This window comes from Equus quagga, chromosome 9, assembly GCF_021613505.1.
Source record: "Equus quagga isolate Etosha38 chromosome 9, UCLA_HA_Equagga_1.0, whole genome shotgun sequence".
Lineage (NCBI taxonomy): Eukaryota > Metazoa > Chordata > Mammalia > Perissodactyla > Equidae > Equus > Equus quagga.
The window spans coordinates 59,899,278-59,920,811 of NC_060275.1; the positions used below are offsets into that span (position 1 = coordinate 59,899,278).

The 21,534-nt window shown below is 36.9% G+C and overlaps 1 protein-coding gene across 1 annotated transcript in view; it reads right to left on the reverse strand.

Moving 5' to 3' along the window:
• NDUFV2 (NADH:ubiquinone oxidoreductase core subunit V2) overlaps positions 1-20,076 on the reverse strand; it is a 30,944-nt gene extending 10,868 nt beyond the window's left edge. The window contains exons 1-6 of the mRNA XM_046671809.1: positions 19,909-20,076; positions 6,299-6,364; positions 4,759-4,821; positions 4,562-4,678; positions 1,735-1,903; positions 228-337 (exon numbers count right to left, since the gene is read on the reverse strand). Of these exons, the coding sequence (XP_046527765.1) occupies positions 228-337; positions 1,735-1,903; positions 4,562-4,678; positions 4,759-4,821; positions 6,299-6,364; positions 19,909-19,962 (579 nt within the window). The 5' untranslated portion in view covers positions 19,963-20,076. The remainder of the gene's footprint in view (positions 1-227; positions 338-1,734; positions 1,904-4,561; positions 4,679-4,758; positions 4,822-6,298; positions 6,365-19,908) is intronic.
• Positions 20,077-21,534: the final 1,458 nt, after the last annotated feature.

Genomic DNA, 21,534 nt, shown 5'->3' on the forward strand with positions numbered 1-21,534 from the left:
CCACAACTAAAAATACACAACTATGTACTGGGGGGCCTTTGGGGAGAAAAAGGAAAAATTAAAAAAAAAAAGCTAAAAGAAAAGAAAGCCGCCTGGATATTTATGCCAACAGTTTCTTCTAAATGAATAATTCAGAAACCAAAATCTATACGACAAGAAACCAAATATTTAAAATATTTTAAGTGTGACATAATGCAGCTTTAATTTATATTAACTGAAATACTCACATAGTAGTTGTCATTTATCTGAACCATTGGTGCATTAACACAGGCCCCTAAACATTCCACCTCTATAAGAGTGAAAAGTTTGTCAGGTGTGGTCTCTCCAACCTTTATTCCTAAAAATATAGATGATCACTGTGAGGACCAGGTTATATTTTAATAGCAATATGGTTTAAGAAAAAAAACAAACAAAATGAACAACATATTACAGAGGTATACAAAAAGTATTTAAGAGCATTAAATTTCATAAATAAAACAACTCTGATAATTATACTACAAGTTTCAAGGATTTCTCAAGTGTACTTATTTAAAAACAATCAAATTTCAGGGGACTTATCTCCCATGTTTGTTGTTATATAGCAGTGCATCAGACTGTATTATTTTCATTTTGATTGTGATAATTAATCTACTAAAATCAGTTAAAAACATCTACTAAAATCAGTTAAAAAATTGGCAAAGACTCAGGAAACTGCTAACGTCAAAGATCATTAAGAATGTGAGGAAAGCAGGTACTCTCATATCTTTAAGGAAGGCATTTTGGCAAAATACAGTAAAATTTTGACCCAGCAATTCTACTTCTTGTAAGCAACCTCAGTATACAATAGGACAAGTATGCAAACTTGTATACATTAAAGTAATTGCAGAATAACTTAGAAAAAAGAAGCAGACATACTATACTATGCTATAGTATAGTATGTCTTTATGTTGCATAGCAAAATAAATATATTTATTTTTAATATAAAATATATATTTGCTATGCAACATAAGGACCAAAAAGCAAACACAGACATATTACATTTGTGTATTTAATAATAAAAATAATCAAACAATATAAAATCTAAAACTAACATATGCAACTATTATCAGAATTTGCACCTGAGAGGTGGGGGGCAGGATTGTGAACAGACTTCAGCTTTCTGTTTTATTTATTTCAGTACTGCCCAACTATTTCTACAACATGCAAGTACTTGATATTCAATAACAAACAAAATTAAAAGATACCTCCTTTTACTTTATTCGATATATATAGTTTTAAATGCAGCAATGGCAATTTTGTATGGAAAAATGTCTTTTTAATTTTGTAAATGGTACTATAATAACATCTTATTTCAAATTTCCCTGCCTGAAGCATTCTTACTCTTCTCATATCTTATTTGTTCCAAGGCTCATCTGGAAGAATACATGGACAAGTGTGATTTTTTTATGTACCACACACTATCACACAATGAGTTAAACTTAATTTTCTAAACAAAGAAAACTTTAAAACTCCTATAACCTTTTCAAACATACTTAATGATTAGGGGGGAAAAAGGTGAAAACTCAGTTTTGAGGCTGAGAACTAAGGAAGAATATGAAAGAGATAAAGATGGGCAAAGACAGTAAGACAAAAATTTACTTGTGAAGTATAGATCCAGTAAAATGGCAAAAGTTGGAAAAATTAGGTAGAAATAGGTTAAATCTAGAAAGACAATTCTATTTTTCACAAAAGTTATAAATATAATGTGTCCCATACCAAGCTTTTTCTGAATGGCCTCCAGTATGCTGTCAGAGTTTCGAAGCATGCAAGGGGTAGTAGTGCAGACCTGAATGTGGTACTTTCCAACTGGCTTCCGATTGTACATTGTATAAAAAGTTGCTACTTCATATACTCTCATTGGAGGTACTTGTAAAACTTCTGCAACCTAAAATATTAGAAAAATTTTAAATAACATAATTATGAAGTTTATTAATTCAGCTTTTGGTATGTTATAAAAAAGCATAATTTCAGTACTCCTTCAATTTAGTAAAAACAGAAAAATTTTAGTTCTTCAAAAGCAGAAAATATACCTGTATTTGATATTGTGAGGTATAAGTAATTTTTGCAGACATCTTAACTCTTGAACCACAGAGCCCAGAGGCACTTCCTTCTCCTCCTCCTCTCCACTTGGTCTTTGCAAAAGGATCTTTTCTCTAAATCTTTGTCACTATGAAGAATTTCTACTTAATCATTTTAATTCTTAGATTTTTGTAATTTAAAATAGCAAAAATTTGGTGGCCAAACCCCAATATATTAAAAACTGTAATTTTTCAAACTTTCACGAATTTTTCAAAAAAGCCTTAATGTTACTGGTGATGTACAGTGCATGCAAATGATATGGTGACAGAAAAATGGTTGAGAATCAAGCCTCATTTATTAGCCCGTATTGGCTTACATATCTAAATACTTATACTTACACACACATACATACTTATACACACCACACACAAACATACAAGGCTATCCAGAACAATTCAAAACACTACTTTTGTTTCCTATCAAGACACACTTAGAAAAGCTGGATCTTACAGGCTAGTACTTCCCAATCCTTCACATTAAGGTATTTACAGAAAATACTTGTTTTGACATACTGGGGTTCAGGACCAAGGGAATCACTATCTGAGCACAACTCTTGGTCAGGACAAGTCTGTTAAGGAAAACAGGTTTTTTAGCTATTTACTAGGGCTGGTCCACATGCAGTCTATTCTGATTATAATCCTGGCTACAATTTTCTAGTTGGTTTAATATCATTAATCTATAAGGTCTTAAGATTTTGTATCTGGCGCTTAAAAATTATGCATATATCCAGGTTTTGACATGAAAGAAAGTAAGGCCCTGATGTCTAATTTGAAAAAGCTCCCCTGGGATGCTGCTGTGCACCACCTTATGACTTAGTGACAGTTACAGAACTAATGCGTGAGCTTCTGGATTTTGTTTTTGTTGTAAAGTTGGGCTTTCCTTTGCGGGCTGGGGCAGCAGGAGGGGCAGCGGGGAACAGTAACAACAAAAGTTTCAAATGTAAAGTGGAAAGAATCTTGATTCTATTCTCTATACGCTATTTCCTGCCTCTCACACATACGCATCCAATTCTAAATAGAACAGGAACAATATTTTTTAAATGTTCTCACATTACTTTCTCATTTATTCTAGTTTGTTCTGCTAAGCCGGCGACTCAGCAAGACTTCCAACAAGCTTGCCATTATTAAAAACATTAATTTTTGCAAAAAGAAAAAAAGTGTCTATGATTAGAAACATACGTAAATCATTATTATTGGCTATTATAATTTAAAAAACAATGTAAGTAATTTAGAAAACCTCTAAAGAAATACGTGATTTATTGAAAAAATAACCACCTGACTATATTTACTAAGTATAGTACCAACCTAACTTGCTTTATAACATTTTTCATAGTCAAAAAAATACTAAGAGTTCACAACAAGGTTAGCGTACTGTACAAAGTAAGTAAGAGATCAATGAACTAAATCTAAAATTTGCATTTGGGATTCCATTAGACAAACTGAGGACTTTCCTGTTCTCCAAGAAAGATCATAATGGTCTAGCCTAATAGTTAAACCAAATAAAATTTAGAAAGTGAAAAGAATGAAGTATAGCAGAATCTCTACAACAGTCAAGTAGAAAATGCACTGAATTGGAAATGATCAGTCCTAGCTCTATCACTCAGACATCATAACATAATAACGGGGAGAGATGTTCCTAGTGCAAACTCTTCAGGGCAGACGAGGAAGTAAGCTCAGAGAAAAGTCAGATCTCTTAGCTCAAAGTCAAATATATTTTTCACTATATGACACTGGCTTATTAGTTGTATGATTCTCATAAGAATCAAATAATATGTGGTTTTGTATGGCACTCTGTAAAGTATACACTGTAACATAATACCACACAAATGTAGTTACATTTGTAGGATATAAATAAGCTTGAAATTTGGATTATTGCTGAAAACACTATCAGAAAACAAATGAATCTTAAAATATGTATGAATAGACTAACTTCATTTAAATAGATCACCCATAGGATTTCTGTAGGTTGTTAATTCCAAGGTGCCATAATCAAGTGTCATAAATACCATATATTATATAGATTTTTGTCAAAGCCTGTAGCCAAAGATGCAGAATATTAAAGAGATTCATATTAGCTGTGAGTAGATTTTTTTCTCTGTAATTCTAGTATTTAAATAGTACATTAATTTTCAGGACATCTTGACAGCAAATTATACACATTTGGGATCTTTTATCTTTATTATGGCCACTTCTCTCAAAAAGGAAAAAATAAAAAAAAGAAAACCTCTTACGCTATAATGCCTTTACTATTTCCTTAAGGATAAAAAACCTCTACTCTTTCAGTTATCTGCGTTATTAAGGGAATCAACAAAACATAAATGTAATTTGAGGAAACATATAAATGATTAAACAGCTTCAAACTCCTAGAGTCTGACGTTAATGACTTCTGGAGGAATTCCTACCTAAGGAAGTTAACATACACCCTCTCTCCTCTTTCCCAACTAAGGCAAAAATGAATTCAGTACCTTGTTCATAGCAGAGATGGGCAGCCATCCATTCTGTCTTTGGGCTAAATCCAGGATTGGAAGCACTGCTGCTGCTTTATGCCCTTCAGGATAGTTTTTTACAATTGCTTCTATCCTCTGTATCAAAGAAAAAGGACTTGTTTTTATACATCTGGAAGATACTAAATATTTTGTAAATTAATTGTAATGTTAAATACCTTATAGTTTTCTGGTGTGAAATCAAATGGAGTATCTGGGTTATTCTCAGGAGTATCTCTATGCTATAAAAGGGAAAAAAATGTTTTTCAAAATTCCATCAAAAGTGTGAATAACTTTGTACATTACTATGCTGCTAGTGATCGTTTATCTCTTCACTTTAATTCCAACATGATATATACCAATCTATCCGTTCATCAAGAATGGCTTAAACTAATTCTTAAATACACATTTGATAAGTATGATTACCAAAGTAACATTAGCAGATCAAAATTTTAGGTAAGTCTTAAAAATCACCCTCTAAAGGTTAAGTGAACTAGCTTTAGGAGCAAAAATCAAAATAAGTTTTACCCAATTTGATTAGAGAATAGGATCTTCTAAAAGTAATTACCAAAACATTAGCAATTACTGGAAGCCTTAGAAAATCAAGACACAAAATTCTGAGTGTGAACATATGTGCATTTTTCCAAAAGAGAGTGTATCAGATTGTCAAAGGGACCCATTACTTCAGGGAAGGTACAAAAGTACCATCTCTTCCCCACATAACAAAAACTATCCCACAGCTAGTTTTCCATAACAGAAACTGGCCAACAGCAAGCAGCTTTATTTCTTCTCCATAAAAGAGCAGGCCCTCTTCAAAAACCGACAAGAAATGGCATGTCAACAGGAAATCAAATGAGTCACACTGAGATTAACGCTTACACCAATTAATGTTTTGTATAAACGGTGAACACAGAATTGAATCCCTTAATATGTTAACTCTCAGAGTACTGCTTTTTCAAGGACATAAGAGAGGAAAGAAAACAGAAACTTTGGACAATGATCTCAAATATGTGGCAAATTTGATACGTTTTTGAACAAGGATGATAAAATATAAAGTAGAAACCTACTTATCAATAGTACGGCTAACTCAGCATTTGTTAAGATGCAGCCTGGAAATAACTCAGGTTACAAAACTATACCACACTAACTCTAAATCATCATACAAGTCCACTAAATTGCCTTTAAACAACACTAGATTAATCCTTGAAACTTGTACCTTGTCACAGAAAGGGGACAGATTATCTTATCCTTTCTGAATTGTGCAACTAAGCTGGGGAGTTTACTGACCTGTACCTGTACTTAAACCCCGGAAACCAAAAATATAAAGGCCAAGTGCCGATGTATTCACTATGCTACTAAAATTGATGAGTTTCAAACTAGTGCCATTTTGGGATTCCCCAAGTTGTTGCAGCCTCAGAATCTTCAGTGAGCCAACATGACTGACTTTTAAGTACCTAGTGTGACCAGTGCTCACAGTAACTTCACCAAAGAATCATCTAAATTCTTGTTCCCAGAGTTGCCCTGGTGCCAACTGAAACTTGAGAGGTTCAGCTGGCACCACACATCTTTTGAAATGTAGTAAATTCAATTAGCTATATTTAACTTCCTACAATTGCCAGCATATACCAAAGACACTGGTGTTTAAGATATTTTGGATTATTACAACAGATTTACCCAAATTTCCAAGTCTTTTTATTCTGAAGAAATCTAAGTACTTACCACAAATAAGGCTCCTCCAGCTCCATTTTGCACAGCTGTCTTATGCAAATTCCTTATATGTCTTCCCTAAAATTTTAAGAAAGTTTAGTAAATCACAAACCTTAAGAAATTTTTTGTAAGTAAATACTTTAAGATTCATAATTAAAAACAATAGAATCAACTTATGGAAGTAAAAGATCTTAAGAGATAGAGTCTACTACCCTACAACCTGCCCACGTCTATTTCAAGAAAGACATAAGGAAATGGAGATCCAAAGGTAAGGTTATTAACCTGCATGAGGTGGCCCACTAAGAGTAAGTGGAAGAGCCAGCACCACACCCCGCTCTGCTGAGCCACGCGCCCTTCCCACTGCACCCTGCAGGCGAGCATCTGGAGAGTTAGCGTGCCGCTGACTTGCTGCCTGTCACTCTTGTCTGCCTCAAGTTGGATGCCAGCTTTCGTTTAATGCGGACCTTCATAAACATGTTTTCATTCTGTACAAATGAGTCACATACTCTGTACAAATGAGTCAACTGTGTCCCCCTTTTCAATTCTTTACTAAGTTCTTTAGAAACTCCAGCCATCAAAGTTTCAGAAAGCTGCTTATGATGCTATGCAGACTGATCATACTCAACTGTTTTGGAAAGAATCCATTTGATTACCTTCTCCCTTGCCCTTGATTTCTCCTTGCCCTGCTGCTACTCTCCCAAACTCCCCAAGTCCTGAAAAGCAATTCGACTATTGTTCAGAAATCATCTGATTTCCGAGTTCTACTAACCACAGATGGCAGAACACTAGATTAAACCAAGCATGGAACTGGCAAAGCTGGACAATTCCAAGGCAAACAGAGAAGGAAGTAAAAGCGGTGATGTACCAATCATATATTTAACCCTTTCCTAGGTTCAAATAAAATTTCAGTTGAAGAAATAAGTTCATGTAGAATACTTGCTTTAATTAAGAAGACAAGACCCAGGTACAGAATGAGAGACATATGTATAAAATATGGGAGTGATAAATATCAGTTTCAGGATAATGGAGGGGTGGGAGAATTTGATCAGCTAGTGGTACACAAGGGGGCTTCAACTATGTTGGTTTTGTTTTCTTAGGCATACAGTGTTTATTACATTCTTTTTTGGTGTCTGAAACATATGATGAACTTTTTTTTAAAAGAATGCAACATGTATCAAGAGAGTTTATGTTCTTATTCTTTTATTCAATTTCTCCCAAATTGCTCCAAGGTCAATTTGTAAATACAAGATTATGCCTATATCCTTGACTTACCTGTCCAGAACCTGGATTGAGATAAACAAACATAAAACTAAGGCCATAATTAAAAAAAAAAAAAATACCGTAAGAATAATATCAGGGGCTCAGCAGTGAAGTACACACGTTCCGCTTCAGCGGCCCGGGGTTCACCGGTTCAGATCCCAGGTGCGGACATGGCACTGCTTAATAAGCCATGCTGTGGCAGGCGTGCCACATATAAAGTAGAGGAAGATGGGCAAAGATGCGAGCTCAGGGCCAGTCATCCTCAGCAAAAAGAGGAGGATTAGCAGCAGATGTTAGCTCAGGGCTAATCTTCCTCAAAAAAAAAAAGAACAATATCAACTTTGAAAAATAAAGCTTTATTTAGAAGACAGTGACAGTCCCTGCCATCACTTTAGCTGAGAAGACACTTTAAAAAAAAAAAATCAAAGAACAATTTTTATTCAGTAACATTAGTGAGTTACTTAATAAATTCTGAGCGAAAACAAAGGATTTCATAACAAAGCAAGGAAGGACTAATTTAAAAGGAGGGAAAGTACCCAATTCTCTCTTTTCTTAACTTCTGAACTCTAACATTTTCTGTTTACTTTAACTGGCTTTTTACCACTCTCTCAGGGTGTGTTTTCCTCAGGGCTCAGTTCTGTCCTGTTCTTTTCTCTGTAGATCTTCTGCCTCTGAGAGCTTATCCATTCTCATCTATATCCATTCTCATCTACGATGATGACTCTTGAATCATACACAGTCATCCCGCAGGATCTGAGGAAGACTCTTCCAGGACTCCCGCAGATAGCAAAATCCCCAGATGCTCAAGTCTCTAACTTGGCCCTCAGTATTTGCTGGGCTCAGTATCTGAGGAGTCAAGTTAACTGCGGATTGTTTACCATCCGCAGTTGGCTGAAACTGCCGACCCAAACCCACAGATACGGAGGACATACTGTACACATCTGATGACAAAAAGTGAGTGTGAAGAGATCATAAATATATATGTAGTCATGCATAGCTTAATGACACAACCTGAGAAATGCATCCGTTAGGCGATTTCATCGTTGTGCACACATCATAGAGTGTACTTATACAAACCTAGATGGTAGAGCCTACTACACATTTAGACTATATGATACTATCTTACAGGCCCACTGGGGTATATGCAGCGCATCATTGACAAAAACGTCATTATGCGGCATATGACTATAATTAATGAGAAAAATGAACAAAAATGTCACACAATTCAAATAAACTTAGTAGTAATTAAAAACATGCAATTTTAAATGAGATAACATTTCTAGCTATCAAATTAGCAAAGATTTTTTTTTAAAGATAATATTCAATTCTCTTAAACATATAGAGAAGTGGGCATGCTTATACATTAGGTAAAAACTGATACAGCCTTTAGGAGAGCAAATTGGCATGGTGTACGGACAGACTAAAGAAAGTTTCCATCTTTTAACCTAGTAATTCTACTTTCAGAAATTTATCCTAAAGTATAAAATGATAAAGGTTTATATAAAAATGTTTTCTGTAGTATTTATCATAGCAAAACACAAGCAACCAAAAAGCGCAACATAGGGAGGTTTTAAAAGAAATACTAGTAATTCCAACAAAAATCATATTATATAGCTAACAAAAATCCTATTTCCTAAAAATAATGACACAGAAAGAAGTATTTGTGCCACAACCATAACTGGAAAATATAAGAGTTAAACAAAAACAGCACAAACTACCATCCCAATTATATTCAACATAGACACTAATGCAAAGATTGGAAGTCCATAACAATTAAAAGTGCTTATCTCTGTTATTATGATGTTAAAAAAACTATTCTGTACTTTGTTTCTTATATTTTTCTCTATTTTCCAAGTTTCCTATTTAGCATGGATTAATTGACACACTGGAAAAAAAATCTTATTTAAAACAAAACATTCATCAGGTACAAAATGAAACTTAACACCTCTACGTTTAGTCCTATTTCTCCTTCTAACTTCCCTGTATATCAAAGAAACCACCAACAACCTCCAAGTTAAAACAGCTTCAGTTATGGGTCAACATTTGATCCCTTCCTCATTATTCCAGGATCTGGCACATACTTTTACTTAAAATAAAAAAATATAGAGATAATCTTGAAAATTGGTCTTTGGGCCTATGTAGCTACATGCTAGAAAATTTATTTTGAGGCACTTTCTGGCTCACTTGTAATTCTAGATATGAACATGTGTTTACACAAACACACACACACACAGATACTTCTATCCAAAATAAAGCGTTTTAAAATTCAAATTGCTGAAGACAGACTACTGATTGAGAACAGTCAAAAAAAAAAAAAAAAAGCAGCTAAGTTATAGAAAAAAAAAACGCTACAGTTTCAGATCAACTATTTATTTTTTGGAAGATCTGGGTTTAGATCACCACTCTTGCTACGTACTAACATGTGACCTTGCACAAGCCAGTTTCCTTAAGCCTTAATTTCTGCACCTGTAAAACAGTGATACTTACTTATTGGAGTGTTCTAAGGTTCAAATAATAGTTTCTCTGAAAGTACTATATAACCTGTTAAACCATTATCACATCTGCTTAGCTGACATGGGGATAAAACATTTAATAACTAAAAAATGCAAGATTTAAACAACTGCATTTTAAGAACTGAACAAATATTTTAAAATTGCTTTGTAAGTTGATTCAACAAAGAGTCACTGTCACACTGTCACAAAATAACATATTACTGAGTTTCTTGCATTTGCACATAATTATTTTTTATTTATTATTTCTAAGACTGTCAATTTTTATTATCTTATTATTATAAGACTGTCAATTTTTCTGGTCAAAGTATATTTTAGATGGTTGAAAAATACCATCTCCTTCCTCTCTACTGAAATGAACATACAGATTTATCTTTCACTTGCAGTGGGGAAGGAAGAAGTAGTGTGGGTAGACGATCCTCTATGGGTCTCAGGTTTCTACACATCTTAGGAGTAGAGGCACTAGGCACTAACAGCTTTTGTTCCAGATTATCTTTTCAAGGATTTGTGTAGTGAATGTCTCCCCCTGGGGCAAAGGCTGGGTAAGTTTTCTTGAAGCTGGGGTTGGATTCCTCAGCTATGATGCACAGCATTCACTGGAGCTGCTCCAGGTCACTCCCACGAAATTTGAGGGTCAAGAGGAACTAACATGAACAGGAAGCTTACGCTGCCTGATGGGCCCCGAGTGATAAAGTCCTCTGTCTCTGACCCAGGAGTCTCAGCCAACATCCATGAAGCCGAGGGAGGTTAACTTGTTAGCTTCTAAGTAGGGTAAAATCTCAGCGCCTTCACAGCTCTTGACAAAAGGTCAACATGTACAAACACGCTAGTCTCCGTGTCCTACCGATTTTTCAAAATATAGAAAGTATTATAATATAGTGAATATTATACAAGAAATAAAGGAATAAATGAGATGAATACAAAGATGATATAAAAGAAACCAGTAACAGTGGCTGTCTCTGACAGAGACAGAGGGTGACCAAGGATCTGGAGTGAGGAAAAAAATTTACTCTTTAATATAATATATGTACCATATTTATGTACCATAATTTATATCCTTGCAGAGTAGTCCCCCCATCTGTGGTTTCAGTTGCCTGTGGTCAACTGTGGTCCGAAATATTAAATGGAAAATTCCAGAAATAAACAATTCTTAAGTTTTAAATTGTGCTTCATTCTGAGCAGCGTGATAAAATCCCATGCCGCCCCTCACTGTTCTGCCTGGATTTGAATCATCCATTTGTCCAGCATCTCCCCACTGTATATGCACACTACTCGCCCATTAGTCATTTAATAGTCATCTCCACCACTGCAGTATCGCAGTGCTTGTGTTTAAGTACCCCTTATTTTACTTAATAATGGCCCCAAAGCTCAAGGGTAGTGATGCTAGCAATTCAGATATGCCAAAGAGAAGTTATTGTCATTAATCTCTTACTGTGCCTAATTTATAAATTAAACTTTATCAGAGATGTGTATGTACAGGAAAAAACACTATATATAGAGTTTGGTACTATCAGAGGTTTCCAGCATCCACTGGGAGTCTTGGAACATATCCCCCAAGGATAAAAGGGACTACTGTACCCCTATTCTTTAATATACACAATATTTATCATATTTTATATTTACTATAACATATATCCTTGCATACTGTTTGAAGTTTTTGCAATGTATATGTATCACATTTCAATTTTTAAAAACAAATAAAGTCTTTAGTCCTTTTCCTCTATTACTATCACCATTCTATTTCAGACATTATTTCAGGTCTATGCACTACTCTAACAGTTTTCTAGCTGACCCTTCCCCAATCCAAATCATCCTGTCTAACATCACCAAACTAATCTTAAAACTACTGTCTTTCTGGGATCTTTTTGAATACTACATCTACTCAGACAAGAGAAACAAAAGAAAAAATTAACAAGTGGACTTCATCAGACCAAAGAGCTTCTGCAAGGCAAAGGAGACCAGGAACAAAACAAAAAGACAACCCACCAACTGGGAGGAAATATTTGCAAATCATGCATGCAACAAGGGGTTAATCTCCAAAATATATAAAGAACTCACACAACTCAACAACAAAAAAACAAACAATTCAATCAAAAAATAGGCAGAGGATATGAACAGACATTTCTCCAAAGAAGATATACAGATGACCAAAAGACACATGAAAAGATGTTCAACATCACTAATCATCAGGGAAATGCAAATCAGAACTACACTAACATACCACCTTATGCCTGTTAAAATGGCTATAATCACTAAGACTAAAAATAACAAATGTTGGAGAGGTTGTGAAGAGAAGGGAACCTTCATACACTGTTGGTGGGAATGCAAACTGGTGCAGCCACTATGGAAAACAGTATGGAGATTCCTCCAAAAAACTAAAAATAGAACTACCATACGACCCAGCTATTCCACTACTGGGTATCTACCCAAACAACCTGAAATCAACAATCCAAAGTGACTTGTGTACCCCTGTGTTCATGGCAGCAGTATTCACAATAGCCCAGACATGGAAGCAATCCAAGTGCCCATGGACCGATGATTGGATAAAAAAGAGGTGGGGTGTATATATATATATACATACACACACAATGGAATACTATTCCACCATAAAAAAAACATAAAAAACACAAAATCATCCTATTTGCTACAACATGGATGGACCTGGAGAGTATTATGTTAAGCAAAATAAGCCAGACTGAGAAAGACAAACACCAAATGACTTTACTCATATGTAGAAGATAAACACACGGACAAAGAGAACAGTTCAGTGGTTACCAGGGGAAGTGGGTCGGGGGTAGGCACAGGGGTTGAAGGGGAGCACTTACATGGTAACGGACAAGAAATAATGTACAAGTGAAGCTTCACAACGATGTAAACTATTATCAACTCAATAAAAAAAAAGAAATGTGAGTTCTCACACACACACACACACACACACAAAAAGTGGAAAAAAAATAAAGCGCAGGATAAGCAACAGATGTTAGCTCAAGGCCAATCTTTCTCACCAAAAAAAAAAAAAAAGGAAAGAAAAAGAAAATCAGGTATACATACAGAGGGAAACAGATTAGAAATGAAAAGGCCTGCCTCCCTTGGCTCATGATGTTCCAGTTTAGAGAGAAAAGGATGCATGTATGTACTCTATTTAAAACAAGCTATTTACTGTTTGTTTTTTTTTAAATAGTAAATGCCACTTTTCTGTTCCCACAGAAAACCTAAATATATATATGTTAGCATAGCATTCAAGCAACTTAATTTAAATGTCTGAAGTTGACTTCTTCAAAATAGTAGAAAAAGGGCTCAGATTTTGTGTATGAAACAAAAGAAGCAAGCAGAACAGTGACAGTACATTGATAAATATTAGCCTTCTTTTTTTCAACCAGCATAAACTATTATTCATAGCAAGTTAGCACATGGCCATTTTCAAAGCTGGCCTGTTTCGTTCTGTCTTGCTTTTTGGTGAGGAAGTTTGGCCCTGAGCTAACATCTGCACCAATCTTTCTCTATTTTGTATGTGGGACACCGCCACAGCGTGGCTTGATGAATGGTGTGTAGCTCTGCGCCCAGGATCGGAACCCATGAACTCCAGGCTGCTGAAGCGGAGCACACAAACTTAACAATACGCCTCCGGGCTGGCCCCAAAGCTGCCCTGTTTTTTGATATCTTTAATAACTTGACCTATTTTACATCTGTTATAATATCTATGTCAGTGACTTTCAACAAAGGAATAAATAAGATATTAAAAGTTTGATTAACATCTTTACATTACTTAAAGGGCCATCTGAATCCAGTTTCACTTTGGAATAAAGAGGCACCCCAGGACCAGTTTTAGAACTGGAAAAAAACAACTTAGCTAGGCTGGACTGATTTGAAGAGTAAGCTCAGTGTTCTCCCCTTAGACTAGAGTCTAGTTTCTCATAAGACTCTGAAATGTCTATACTTCAGTGAGTTCCAACTGAATTCAGTGAACTCCAATTGAAAATTCAAACAACGTTTTTTTAATAAACAAGAACGTAATCTGATATATAATGCAGAATTAATAGTGAATTTCAATTCTAGTTTATTCTTTTTTCAGGGTGTTTCAGAAGGAGCAGAGAAGATTTACAGCAGACAAATAGCGGCAGAGATTTCTTTGGATTCAAGTAACCTTGAGTAGCTTTGTGTTAAGTACTTCAACATACCTTTTTTCATTGACTTCTCAAATATCTGTGGTTAGAAGTTATTATTTCCATTTTACTTTTAAAGAAATTTAGGCTCAGAGACAGTAACTTGCCCTCCACCACACAATTAGTGACAGAGATGGATTCTGAGCCCATGCCTTTTGAATCTAAGTCCTCTGCTCTTTCTACTAGCCCTTCTCTTTTAACATCATTTGCAATACTGATACCAAAAGTTCAAAATGACAAAAACTAAAATTTCACATTCTTCCACCCACTCCCCAAGAAGAGGGTTTTTTTCCTTAGTTTCTTCTGTTGCTCAAACATCATCAGTATCCAACTCTGCTCACCTTTTTCAATTCTATCAGACGTGTAGTATAAAAGGCCACATCTAGCGAGGGCAACTTAAAGGACAAGGAAGCTGTAAAACGAAACTGACACAATCACTACCCTAATTAGTCAGGAGAGGACCAAGGTCAGGCAAATGGAAAACAGTCTTTTCCTTTATTAGCAACCAACTGAGGCAGGGAATATACCTTTTAGACTACTCTGAACATTTACAGATTAAATCCACTATATACTGTGTGCACCTGCATGGGGGTCACAACTCACATGTGAAACACCTCCTGGAAAAGAAAAGTGATGCTGGCTCCCTCTGTAGTTTCTTCCCATTATTTACCAATACCTACTGGCTTATTTAATCTGTACTGTACTGTATTTCCCCAAAAGTCTTTGTCCATGATACACTCAGGGTAGGTATTTTTACATTTTAAAAAATCCTTGAGAAATCAGTTGTTCAATGCATTTTAGTTTAATAAAGTAGATGATGGGTTAATGGTAACTGAAATCTATTTCAAGGATACTGATAATAAATACAATGCTTTAGATACTGCACTACAAACTTTAAAAATACTGTAACTCATTTACTCCTCACAGCAACCATACCGTATAAGTATTATTATCATCCCATTTTGCAAATGTGGAAACTAAGGCTCAAAGGGAGGAAAAAACTTTTCCTAGATCACACAGCTAAATAAATGAAAACCCAAACATAAGTTTTCCTGACTTGAGTACAAGCCTTAACCACTAAAATTGTTTTGTATATTTTCAGATATACATAGGAGGGCTTTTACAAATGTCTTCCATATCAAGTTCCATCGTTAAAAACTAAAAATGTTAATTCGTATTAAAGAAACAGAAGCGATTTTTCTAGCACTATGAGAGAATTAACAACTAAAATTTGGCCAAATTTATATTATAGAAAAGCTACATGAACAGCCTAGGTATTAAAGGAGCATTACAGATTAAGATGACCATATTAATGGCAACAATATTAATGATTACTTTCAGCTATCTTGACCATAAATTAAACAAAGCATTCTTTAGACATCTAAAATCGAATAGGAATACAAACAACACTCAAATGTCCTAAGGACAGGAATACTCCATAGAAATGAAATGTCCAAACATTATTTTAGTCACGAGGTTCAGTCTCATCTTCACCAATTAATGTAATCTTGGGCAAGCTGCTCTGCCTTTCTGTACCTAGGTTTGCTCATCTACAAAATAACAGCAGTATCTTAAACTGTTAAAGAAGATTAAATGAGATAAAGTGTTTAGCATGGTATCATTATAAATACTCATGTGTTAGCCACTATTATTATTATTTTTGGAGCTTTAATTAAACAGTAACACTCATTTCTCATTATAATTTCTTCTTGTGCCCCTAAAATGCTACTGAAGGAAAAAAAGGTCAAACAACGGACCTCAATAATCTCAAAAACAAATGAGACCCTAAATAATTAAGAGTTGATTGTAACAGCAAACATTCATTTTCAAAAGTTTAAATGATTTTAAGAGCTTTTAGCCTAAAGGATTAACTGGTAAAACTTAAGCACGAACTTTTTAGTTTAACATGAAAGTCAAATAAACACAAACAAATGCTGTATAAACTTAAATTGCTTCATTTTCTAGTCTTAAAGATTAATACTCAGGTAAACATACATTTGTTTAAAATTTAATAAACCTATGACCAGAAGGAGCCCAAGTATCTATATTTTTAAAGCATCCTAGGTGATTCTTTTGATCAAGTTGGGGGATTATTGCTGTAGGGTATACAGTGCCTGTATCCTGGCTCACAGTTCATGGATTTTATGAATGATTTTCAACATGCTAATGATTCCAAGAACAAGAAATGCTAAATGATCTTTCCCAACCCAGGATCTTTGGAAATACTGAGGGATATTAAGGAATATTTAGTCACTGATAATAAGGAACTTCCTTCTCCATACCTCAAAATATTAACAACATGTACCACATATCACCATAAATGTAACCATCTGAACACAACATGACATTATTTGTATTTTTCAAACTGTATAATTATTTTTTCATGGAACTACCATAATATCCCCTTAGGAACAAAACTGCATTCTTTTGATTCAAGAGTATTTCCTTTAAACGTCAACTAGCACTGTTTTGTAACTGAGTTAACAAAGTCTTTTTATCCATTCTCTCCACTTAGTGATTTATTCTTCACTTCTCCTTTCTGAACCTTCCCCTTCTCAGGTAGCCAAAGTTTTTTTTTTTTTTGAGGAAGATTAGCCCTGAGCTAACATGTGCTGCCAATCCTCCTCTTTTTGTTGAGGAAGCTGGCCCTGAGCTAAGATCCGTGCCCATCTTCCTCTACTTTATACGTGGGACGCCTACCACAGCATGGCTTGCCAAGTGGTGCCATGTCTGCATCCGGGATCCAAACCGGCAAACCCCGGCCCTGAAGTGGAACGTGCGCACTTAACCGCTGCGCCACCGGGCCGGCCCCCACCAAAGTTTCTTAAGTCTAACCTCATACAGAAGCTGAAACACTCACCAGATTTTAGTTACTATTTCCTGGACGTTTTCTACCTATGTTATGCTATTCTTGATGTGAAGAGGATTAAAAATTGTGTGCAGTATTCCGTTTTCATTATAAATTGGTTAAGACAAGGATAAAATTATATCCTGCTATATTTTCAATAGTACTATTTGTAAATATTCTAATATGTCTTTCTATCAAACATATATTAGACATGGTATTAGTAACGACAAGATCACTTTTCTGGGTTGCAAATCATGGCTCAGAACCTTAACTTATAAGGAAAATTTCCAGATTTTCCCCCAAGATGCATACTTTTACTACCTTGATAAAATTAAACTTTTTCCAGTAACCATCATAGCTATGTAACTGTCTGCAGTTTAATCCCAAACAGTTGCTTTTCTTCACAGATTTGTCACATACTTCTACAAATAGGTGGGTTCTGCACCCTTTCACCTCTGAAATTATCAAATAAAGCTGCCTACTGTACTGATCCCCAAAGAAATCTATTAATACTCCTTTATGCAGAGAAATGTCCTTTTTAATGCCTTCATTTTGTTTCTCATCTTTATATCAATTTGCTATCCATGACAATTTTTTAAAAAATTATGCCTCACCTTGCTCAAAGGATGTAACAAATATTTCTTTCAACCTCGTTGTAATTCAACATTAGATAGTCATTACAGACAGTGGCCTAAACCATGATCATGAGAAACATCCCAGAGTCCTCTTTTCTCTCTCTCTTACTCTCTCAATTTAGTCAGTTACCAAGTCCTACCCATCCTACCTCAACAACTTTTAAATTGTTTTTCCTGCTACTCCGTTTTTTCTGTGACTATCCCCAGTTCAAAGTCTTTCATTTCTCTCCTCGATTACTACAATAACCTTCTTCTGACTTCCAATCTCATCCTTCTCCACATCTCCAGAGATTCTGTCCTAAAATTACAATGGGGGGAGGGTGAGGTGGTAGTGCTGGGAATAAATCTGATTTTGCTACTCATCTACTTAAAATTGTTCACTACCTACAGAATAAAATCTAAACTCTGTGGTATGACATACCAAGGTCTTTATGACCTTCTCCAGCCTCATCTTTCACAACTCATTATTCCTTGTCCATCCTGCTGTGCTCTCACACTTCACTGTCCTGTACATACGGCTACCTATAACTACAACGCTATGTCACACTATACCTCCCTCTCATCTACCATGACTAAGGTTCACGTCCTCCTCTTAGCCCTCCAAAGTCCCTGAACCGCTCTCTCTTTTCCCTAAGCAAAGTGAAATCACTTCCCTAGTCTCTGCTCGGGGTGGCATACCCTTCTATTATTATAGCACTCATTAAATCTTCACCACACATAGCAATTTCCCTCAGTAAACTTGAGCAACTTCAGAATGGTAGCTTAAAGAGAAAAAAACAAAAACTAGTCTTTTCTCATGTTGTCCTTTCCACCTAGACTGCCCTCTCCCCAATCTATTTGACTCCAACCCCAATCTATTAGTATTGCCTCCAGGAAAAATCTTATACTACCTTCAAAGTAAACTGCATGACCTTACTCATCTCTGTAACACTGTACTTTCACATTAAATGACAATTACCTTAATGTGAAGTTCCTCTTACATGAGACTATCAACTTGGCAAGAACAGGGATTGTCTAAATCTGTTTCTTATCTGTAATATGGGGAAATAACAGTACCAACTTCATGAGATTTAGAAGTAAATATTTAACACAGTGCTTGGCACATAGAAAGCAGTCACCAAATGCTACCTACCATTATTACCCACATTGTTACCTGGAGCCCAGCGGCACATGACCCACAGTAGGACCTCAAATGTTTACTGAAAGACTAAACTCTGCAAATTGGAACATTCCCATTTTACAACTGAAGGAACTAAGTGAGAAAAATAACAGCCCAAAGTTACAAAGCAAGAAAAGGCGGTGAAGCCACCATCCGAACTCAGGTCGAACTCTAAAGCCCCGACCTCGTTCTATGCTACCACGAACTCTCTCCTCCTCTGCTGCTGAGAACCGACTCAACCTCAACTGTACCGCTAGGGGAAAAAAAGGCTTCTTTATTTCCAGGAAATGCGCTGTTGTTATGGTCGTCATTTCTGGTATCTGCATTTTTAAGTTAACCTGAGCAAGTGTTTCAACATCTCTGAGATTCAATTTCCTTGCCTAAAAGAGATGAACGTACTTGGATCTCAAAAGACCATCCAAGCTCTAAAATCCTGCTGAGTGCAGTATATGTGGTGGTGTTCTTTCAGTTAGTTTGATACGATTATTACCGAATTTTTCCGATATGCAAAACACAACTACAGTAAATGAAACACCGTGGTCACCCTTCTCTTGGCTCAAGGAAATGCTCATTAAGCTTTCACCAAGCAAGCTAGAGCCTCAATCCCAGAGTTGTCTCCAGGACGCTGCAACCCGACAGCAATAAGGTCACGAGGCTAGGGCTGCAAGGTGCCTCCTTCGCGGGCGGGTTTCGGAAACAGACCTGGCCGACCCACGACAGGCCACGTTCCGCGCTAGAGCGAAACAGCAACAACAGACGACCGAGCGGCCCCTCCTTCCTCCTCTCCTTGACCAAACTAGGTGTAAATCCCCAGCCCTGGGGGGAGGCCACGCACCCGCGCCGCTTCCTCTGCCGACCTTCCCTCGGAGCTCCTGGCTCACGGAGGAGCTGCAGCAGCAGCCGCCAGGGGACAGGGCGAAGGCCGCAGTGTCCTTGCCGCCGCCTGCAGGCCCGGCCAGAGCCCAGGGCTCTCCTGTGCCCACAACAAGGAGGCGCGGAGAGAGGGAGAACGGCGGAGGCGCCTGGGCTCATTCCCAGCGTCCTTACCCACTGGGCGGCGAGGCCCGGCGCCCGGGCCCTGAGCACCGCGGAGAGGAACATGGCGGACCAACCTGCGCGCCTTTCAGGGCGCCACCAGGCGAGAATCCCGAGCGAGCCTGGGACGCACGGCGTGCGCGCTCCCGAGCCCAGGCCTAGCGCGTCCTGGGCGGTGCGCCGCTCCCTACGCCGAGGCTGCGGGGGCGCGCGGGGGCTGCTGGGGCCCAGTGGGCGGAGACTTCCTGGGCGGAGGGGCGGGGCGAGGACCAGCTAGGGCCATAAAAGGCCGGGTCCTGCTGGCTGCGGCTGGGGTCCCAACCTTGAAAGGAAGCGTCTTGGGCTCCCGGGAGATGAAACGCCGACCTGGATTTATGGGGTGAGCTTCCCTCCTGGAGAACCTTATGAGGATTTAGCCACCTCTTTTTTTTTTGTGGTTACTTTTTTTAAAATTCCGTCGCAACTCCCTATAAATCATATTTTACAAATTATAGACTCGAAGATACAGAGGCTGCCACTCAGTGAGCCAGGCGTGGACACCAAATACTTTCGTTTCAATTCTTTTGCTTTAGAAACGTGTGCCAACATAGTCAGGGGTGAAATAACATGTCTGGAATTTGCTTCACAATAATGGAGGGTGGGAGATATGAATGAAACAAGATTGGCCATGAGTGATGACTGTTGAAGCTGCGTGGTAGTTCTCATTACTATTCTCGGTATTTTTGTACATGTTAGAAATTTTCCATAACAAAACTTAAAAACAAAAAAGCCACTTCCTTCGTGATGTTTGTTTGGTCATCTTTGGAAATTCCAACAAGTATGAATTCAGTAACGGCTATGATATGCACAGCACTGTTTCCTGCTGTGGAGAGTTTGCCAGGCACTAAATGCCCCTAGGTTTTTCCCTTCACTACCTTCTTTTCTTGTGTGTCATGTCCTGTACCCACCCTCTTCCTTTTGCCCATTTTCTTAATAAATTTGTGAGTGATTTCTGGAACTTTCACAGCAGTACAGGGATTTTTAAAATTTCTTTCTTATTAATTTAAAAACTCTAAAATATTCCGTTGCAACTCTTTATGAATCATGGTTTACAAATTATGGAATTCAAGTAACAGAGGGCTGCCAGCCAGTGAGCTAGGAATAGACACAAAATGCCTTGGTTCCTATTCCTTTGCTTTATGTTTTATAATAGTGTGCTTCTCCTATATTGGCTTCAGTATTTTCCTTTAAAAGGGAAAAATGTTCTGGGTCTCAATGTTGATTTAAATTATTTATTATAAAGTTATCTAACTATATATACATGCAACACTATTATACACATAACACTGTTCTTATAGTTCTTAAACAACTAAAACAAAAGCACATCGCGAATTAAGTACATGCAAACTGACTGATCTGGCATGGATTCTTTGCATCTGGTATGCATGTTTTTACTGGATTCTATTAGGGCCTTCTCTGACCTCTTAGTCTGGATTAGTCCTCATGAAACTTTCCCTAAATATGCCTGCCTCCACTCTCTTACCACATTTACCCCCAGATTATAACCTCCATAGGTGCAGAAACCTACCCTTCCCAACTTGTTCAGTTCAACAACTTGCACTGTACCTGGCATATGGAAGGTATTCAGTATTTGTTGGC